General features: G+C 43.6%; 1 protein-coding gene across 1 annotated transcript in view; it reads right to left on the bottom strand.

Annotated features, from left to right (window-relative positions):
* The window catches only part of cpne4a (copine IVa), a 42,373-nt gene extending 39,853 nt beyond the window's left edge, over nucleotides 1–2,520 (bottom strand). The window contains exon 1 of the mRNA XM_037676502.1: nucleotides 2,398–2,520. Coding sequence (XP_037532430.1) covers nucleotides 2,398–2,520 — 123 coding nt within the window. The remainder of the gene's footprint in view (nucleotides 1–2,397) is intronic.
* Nucleotides 2,521–8,169: the final 5,649 nt, after the last annotated feature.

Genomic DNA, 8,169 nt, shown 5'->3' with positions numbered 1-8,169 from the left:
AGGTGGGACAGGATGTCTGCAGAGAGAACCATATATGGATCAGAGGAGGGACAGGAAGTCTGCAGAGCGCACCATATATGGATCAGAGGTGGGGACAGGAAGTCTGCAGAGAGAACCATATATGGATCAGAGGTGGGGACAGGAAGTCTGCAGAGCGCACTATACATGCATAACATTTGACTGCTCTAGTAGATTCTGCTCATACTGTTCTGTTGGGGTAATCAGTTTGAGGAGGTAATGTGGGGGTACACTCCAAGGTACTTTTTCATTTTACATCATACTGGGAGGCTAAAGAATTAGAACCATGAATGTACCAGGTGAAGCCTGTATTCTCTGTCAGTTTGGTTCTGTTCATCTCCTAACAGTCCACGCAGGCCTCTCTCTCGTTTTCTTAGAAAATCCAGAGTTCTTGGGATTTATGTGGGGAAGGAGAGTGGTGTTCAGTCCCCTTTCTTCAGTCAGACTTTAATAAAAGCTGATTTAATTGTCAGGTGGTTCTGTTTATTAAGAGGCAGGGAAACTTAAAGAACTTTATCGGAGTCGCCTCACGTTCATCATTTGCCAACTGATTTCCATTTTATAACAGCCTGAAAATGTTTCCTGTCAGAGCGAGAATGGATGCAAACATCAGTCAGAACAGGTCGGCTCAACGGGCTCTAATTATATAAAATAACAGATTAACATTCACCCTGCTGCCAGGTAATTCATTAGATGTTTGGAAGAGTATTTGATGAAACATCTCAGATTCATGTGGTAGAATGTAATTATCTCCACAACACGTTTGATGAATTCATCCATCCGAACAGGCTGTCTGTAATAAATAAGTCTCTAACGCTGAAGTCATTAAATAACTGCAGCTAACGTGTTCAGTCTGACAGAAAGATTATTACAGGAGCACACGCTAGCTCTTCTATATTTGTGAGGACACTCGCTCGGAAAAAAAACTGTCATCAAAACTATTCAAAAGTTCTCTAAAGAAATTGTAAAAAATAAAATAAAAACCTTCATCTTTTGTGTTTGCCTTTGCTGTTTAAATGTCCTGAGTTAAAAAAAGCACACATTCAAAATAAATATTTAAAGTTGTTTTTGTTGGTTTATTCTACTAAACAATGAAATAAACATTAACCAGTTTCCTTCAGTTTGTTCTGCCCAGTTATTTGAACAAAACAGTTGTATTTTTTTTTCATTCTACCTTTATTTCTACAGGTGAGTCTCATTGAGCCTCGAGGACTCTTTTACAGAGAGACTTGATTTAACAAAGAACATGAGGAACAGACAATCATAGAAAAGCATATAAAATGAAAAGTCAATAAAAGAAGTGATATAAAACAAAACAAAAACAGCTAAATTATAGAGTGATGCAGAAAACTAAAACAAGAACATCTGCAGGAACTGAACAGATGTTTGAAGCCACTTAGAGAGGTCAAAGGTCGGGAGCTTCATGTCTTTTCACAAGATATTCCAGGAAACAGGAGCGGAGTAGGAGAAGGTCCTTTTGTCTAGTTCAGTCCTCACTGAGGGAACACTGCAGGTAATGATGTCCTGAGAGCGCACGCTGTAGCTGCACTCACACAGAGACATGTAGGAGGAGATGTATGAAGGCAGCAGACCAGGAAGTGATTTAAAGATGAAGATGTACCAGTGAGAGTCTGTGTGAAGTTAATGGTGACCAGTTAACCAGTGAATACTGGGTGCAGTGGTGGGTACGATAATCACAGCCAGTTATGAATCTTAGTGCACCGTGATAGACAGCATCCAACATCTGCAGCATCCAACATCTGCAGCATCCAACATCTGCAGGGTTCTTGTAGGAGCGTTCATGTAAATAATGTCACCGTAATCAATGGAGGGAAGTCACAGATACAAATTAAAGTTATTTAAATTTGATATATTTAAAGGACAAGATGGTAACAGGTTAGCATCAGCAGGTTAGCATCAGCAGGTTAGCATCAGCAGGTTAGCATTAGCATGTTAGCATCAGCAGGTTAGGGTTAGCATCAGCATGTTAGCATCAGCATGTTAGCATTTAGATTTCCTTTTTCTTCTTGTTATCAGTTTTTCAGTGGACGTTGCCTTTAATCTAAATGTCAGGGAAAAGCAGGAAATATAAATTTCTCCAGCAGGAAGTTAAACAACTGAAGAACCGTCTGGTCATGATGTTCATCCTGTTCTCCTGTCAGCTTCTGACAAGTTTTTTGTGGGATCTCCATCTCACTCACAGACTTCTACTTTGTAGAAGACTCAAACAGTTGTCCTTCAACTCTGACCAGTCCCTGTTGATGGAAAACATCCTCAGAGCATGTTGTTGCCACCACCGTGCTTCACAGTTGGGATGTGTTCTCAGCGTGGTAGGTTTGTCTTAGACGGTGTTGTCCTTGATCTTTGGTCTCATCTGACCACGGCACCTTCTTCAACAGGTTTGGTGCCTTTTTCCTGCAGGTCCTCCATGAAGTCCAGCTCTGAGCAGCATCTAGAGGTCCTGGGGACAGGTCCCTCACGTCCCAGCTCCATCAGGGTCATCTTTGTCCTCCTGGATGCTTCTCTGTTATTGTCCCCTCTGCTCAGTCCTAAAGACACTTTATGGCACTTTAGCAACAATCAGAGGCCTGTGTGTTCATTCGATGATTCGTGAGAAGCAGATTGAAATGTTCAAAGTAAAAAAGTGCAAAAGAGAAAACAACTAAGTGAAAAATGAAACGTAAAGTGTTTCAGAGCCTGATCGTCTCTTTAGCCTCGCCCTCTCCATGTGTGATAAAACTGATGGCTGATGAACCCGGCGCTAACAGGAAGCTGGCTCTGTTCGATCGTCTCTGCACCTCCGACAACAACCAGTCACTTCATCTCCTCCCTCCATTATCCCATCAGCAGCACTCGGCCTCATCTGATTACCAGAGCACTGCTGCACAGCCACAGATGTGGAAATGGAAGATATCCTCCTCCTCTTCCTCAGCTCAGGTAACACAGGATGTCAGGAGGAAGAGTGAGGAGGAGGACATTTCAGAACCGAACCACAGATCTTTTTTTAAAGATCCGGATCAGATTTTAATGGTTCCAATCAGTGGAGTTAATACTAAACATAAAAAGACCTGTCAAGTCTTCATTTTGTGGAGACATTAATCTAATTGTTATTAGCAGCAAACGCTGCAGGCCTTCTCTTCACCTGCAGCAGAACCAACAGGTTCTTGTTGTCACTCATCACTGAAACAAGAGTTTACCTCTGCAGCGTGACTGAAGCACGCCCAGAAAAAGTCCAACAAGAAACTGAGGTTCTGCTTCATAAACTCAGAAAAATGTATTTGGTTATTAACTCCTCAGCAGCACCTTCACTCCCAGCCTGCCTCATTTCATTTGATTTTGGTCTGTGGGTTTCCTCCTACAGACCAAAAACATGCACGTTAGTCTGACTTCAGGTCCAGGCCTCCATTGTAAAAGAGATCTGTGATCTCAGTGACATTTGCCTGGTTAAATAAAGGCTAATAAATAATAATAATAATTTCTCACTTTTTATTTTCTCATAGCTGCAGGTCACAGCAGTAAGTTCAGGATCCAGATGGATGGATGATGTTTGGTTGATGTTGGATGATGGTTGGATGGTTGTTGGATGAATGATGATGAATGATGAATGATGAATGGTTGGATGGTTGTTGGATGGATGATGGGTGGTTGGATGATGGTTGGATGAATGATGGCTGGCTGGATAATGGATGATGGTTGGATGGTGGATGGATGAATGATGGATGGTTGATAATGGTATGATGGATGCATGATAGTTGAATGATGGACAGTTGGATGATGGATGGATTCTGACACTTCCAGTTCTGTCTCCTGTCTTTTTGTCCATGTCTCTGTCTCCAGACCATACAACATAGCTGGTCTCACCACTGTCTTGTAAACTTTTCCTTTGACCTTTGACCTTTGCTGACACCCTTTTGTCTCAAATCACTCCTGAAACTTTTCTCCATCACTCCATCCTGCCTGGACTCTCTTCTTCACCTCTTCACCACACTCCACATGTTCCTGGACAGTGGACCCCAAGTCCTTGAAGTCCTGCACCTTTGTGACCTCTGCTCCTTGTAGCCTCACTGTTCCACCTCCTCCCTCTCATTCACACATATGGACTCTGTCTTACAGCGGCTGACTTTCATTCCTCTTCTTTCAAGTGCATACCTCCACCTCTCCAAGTTCTCTTCCACCTGTTCCCTGTTCTCAACACAGATCACAACGTCATCTGCAAACATCATCGTCCATGTGGATTCCTGCCTGACCTCATCTGTTAGTCGGTCCATCACCGGAGCAAACAAGAAGGGGCTCAGAGCCGATCCTTGATGCACTCCCACCTCCACCTTGAAGCTATCTGTCACTCCTGCAGCACATCTCACTTCTGTCCTCATACATGTCCTGCTGTCCTCATACATGTCCTGTACCAGTCTAACATACTTCTCTGCTACTCCAGATGTCCTCATGTAACACCACACCTCCTCTCTCGGCACCCTATCAGATGCTTTTTCTAAATCCACAAAGACACAGTGGAGTTCTTTCTGACCCTCTCTGTTCTTCTCCATCAGTATCCTCAAAGCTGAGGATAATCTATCCTTTTTTTCCTGCTTACTCTCGACGAGGACGAGGATGAGGACGCTTCTCCCTCCTGCTCTTCCTCCCTACTGCTTTGAACTTTGTCCTGTGATTCCTATCGGAGCCTCTCACTAAATATCCTCTGAATTATAAATTATGGATCTGGTCAGCTGGTCTCCAAATGTAATTGATAAAATTTTCTTGACGAGAAGACAGAATGAAGGACAGCCCTCTTGCCTGGACGAGACACTTACAGCTGAATACACAATGGATTCCTGGCAGTGGAAGACCGTGTGTCTGGCGGTATTGTCGGTCGAGGATGTAGAAGACACGTACATAATTGAATTTATGATAAACAGGATTTCTACTTTTTGGAGTTGGCGGTATTTGGCTTATCGACAAATGCGGAAAATGTCGGCAGCTGTTCTGGCCTTGATAAAGCTGACTGGCATGAAAGGAATGTACCGAGTGGTAGGCACTCAGACTCAGACGCTGGATGAGCTGAGCTGTAAGTTGCGGTTCCTGAAACTCAATGGCGGGAAGGAATCGACCTTGGAGGAGGCTACAAGCTTGGTCCGGTGGTGGGACCATAAAATATGGCTGTTTGGAATCGCCACTGAGATGTACCAGCAAACTGTCAATGGTAGACATGGAAATTCAAGCAGAGGCTGCCTGACCCAAATAACTGTTATTTGAAATTGACTTCTCGGCCTTGAATTGTCCAGCTATCTCAACTTTTCCTGGTTGTTTATGTGAACGAGAAGCTCTGCCTCCCCTCCCCTATCACTCCCCTCCATAGGACGTCTGGGGATCTGTGTCAGAGTTGTGCCAGCTGAAAGACACTGCCATCTCTTATAAGAACTATGGCACTCTCTACCAGTCTCCACGGACTGCTCACTGTCCTCGTCGGCCTCCTCGTGCATTAAATGTATTATGATATCATCTGTATGTTGTTGTTTCATGTGCTGAGGTCATTTTTTTCTCAACTCTCATAATGTATCCCGTAGGACACAGTATGAGATTAGATTTTTTACACCTCCCATTCCCCTTGTGTTTCTTTTTACTTATCTGAAAATAAGGCTGAACCTCCCAAGGCCAGCGGCCTCAAGGCTCCCACAGACTCGTGCAGTCCTCAGTCCACGCAGAAACTGTGCACTCTTTCCACAGACGGTTGAGACTTAATACACGAGCATCCACCCTGAGCAACTGCACTCAGCTCCACAGGCAAAGGGTGTTTACCTTCAGGACAAATTTAGTTCGCCGACTGGTCATTTGCTGACACGCCTACTGGACTGAATGACAGGTTGCAAATGAATAACAAACTGAGAGCTCCAGCCGCAGCGGTGTTCTGTGGTTATGTTGTTAATAAAAAGTTCTAAAAAAAAACAACAAAAAAAAACAGGGAGCACTGGTCTTGCAGCCCACACATCAGACCAGCACACCAGGAAATCTCCAGACCCTCCCGCAGCCATGCTGGACCTGATTTCAATTCTCTCATGACAAATTCCTTCGTTTCTCACCATTTCAGTCATGGTGTCAACGGAGGAGGAAGAGATCACTGCCTCTTGGCAAAAAAACTAAAGAAAAGGTCAGATCAGGGATGAAGGGGAATTTAATACATTGGTGTCACAAACAAAACAGTGTGTCGCCGGGCAGTTTATTGTGCGACACCGAGTACGCGTACGCAGTCATAAAAATTGAGCTTTGCACGAACATGTCCTGCAGGCGTCCGCTTCGACTCTAATCCGTATGCACGGACTGACGTCCATCCGAGTCTGTGCGAGCCTTCAGTCGTCTCCGTCTCCTCATGTCAGTTGTTTATGTTGTTCTCTTGGACAAGCTGTACTGAAAATGTAACTTTGTTGTGCTTCGTTGCAATGACAATAAAGCTGATTCTGATTCTGAAAGATGGCATCTGTGGTGCTCTTTCTCTTTCTCTTCATGAAACCATCCTGCTGCTCACAGATAGTCACCTCTCGTCTAAGTCTTGCTTCCACAACTCTCTCCCAGATCTTCATCGTGTGGCTCATCAGCTTAATTCTCCTGTAGTTGCTACAACTCTGTACATCACCTTGTTCTTAAAAATGGCCACCAGCACTTCTTCTCCATTCCTCAGACATTTTCTCACCCTCAAATATGCCACTGAATATTTGAGTCAAAAACCTCACTGCCATCTCTCTCCAAGACATTTCCAAACCTCCACTGGTCATCAGGTCCTACTGCCTTCCCCTTCTTCATTCTTTTCAGAGCTTTCTGGACTTCACCCTCACTGATCTTTCCCACTTCCTGGTCCACAGTTTCTATGATCTCTACTCTTCTTTCTCTTTCATTCTCTTCATTCATTAGCTCCTCAAAGTACTCCTTCCTTCTTCCCATCACACTCTCCTCACTTGTTAGAACATTAATATTCCTATCATTAATGAGCCTAACCTGCTGCACATCCTTTCCAGCCTGATCCCTCTGTCTCACCAATCAGTACAAGTCCTTCTCTTCCTCTTTAGTGTCCAGTCTCCATACAACTCATCATACACCTTCTGCTTTGTCTTAGCTACCTCCCTCTTTGCTCTACGTCCCATCTCCTTATATTCCTGTCTCCTCTCTTCAGTCCTCTCTCTGTCATATTTCTTCTTGACTAACCTCTTTCTTTGAACATCTTCCTGCACTTCACTATTCCACCACCAGGTTTCCTGATCATCCATTCTCTGTCCAGATGACACACCAAGTACCTTCCTACCTGTCTCTCTAATTACTGTTGCTGTAGTAGTCCAGTCATCTGGAAGCTCTTTCTTACCACCCAGAGCCTTTAACAGCTCCTCTCTGAATTTCTCACAACATTCTTCCTTCTTCATCTTCCACCATTTGGTCTTCTTCTCTGATTTGACTCTTTTTCTCGTCTTCACAACAACAGTCATTCTACACACAACCATCCGATGCTGTCTGGCCACGCTCTCCCCTGCCACAACCTTACAGTCTCCAATCTCCCTCAGGTTTCCTCTTCTACACAGAATGTAGTCGACCTGCGTACTAGGGCATTAACAGAGTACTCGAGTAATCTACACATCGATTGCTAGGACATCTATCGAGGTTAAAAATGTTATGTCGAGTATCCGTAGTGACGTCATATTATGTGACCACCGTATGACCGTAGGGGGCGGTGTTGCACTGTTGCAGGTCACAGAGTATGGTGTAACACCGGGTCCAATCCACCGAACCAGAACCAGTTTCGGTTTAAGTTTTGTTTTTGACGTGCTGCATGTTTCTTCACGTTTGCAGTTTAATAATAATAACTAACAGTTTAGTTTTTCCTGTGACTTATTTGCAGTATGATAAATGGTAGGAGCATAATATACGCTCCCAATGTTTTGTTGGTCTTTTTTTTTTGTAAATAATTACCTTTTTTGCGGTTTTATTTATTTATTTATTTTTGTATCTTGAGATCTATGACATCATCAAATACTCGAGTTCTACTCGGGTTTTATTATGTTAATGTCGAGTTTAAAAATTATATACTCGTTCTACCCCTACTGCATACTCCTTCCTCCACTCTTGTAGGTCACTCTATGCTCCTCCCTCTTTTGGAAATAGATGTTGACTACA

Source organism: Nematolebias whitei, chromosome 5 (assembly GCF_014905685.2).
Source record: "Nematolebias whitei isolate Nwh7 chromosome 5, NemWhi1, whole genome shotgun sequence".
Lineage (NCBI taxonomy): Eukaryota > Metazoa > Chordata > Actinopteri > Cyprinodontiformes > Rivulidae > Nematolebias > Nematolebias whitei.
This window is presented reverse-complemented; position numbering and strand designations above follow the sequence as displayed.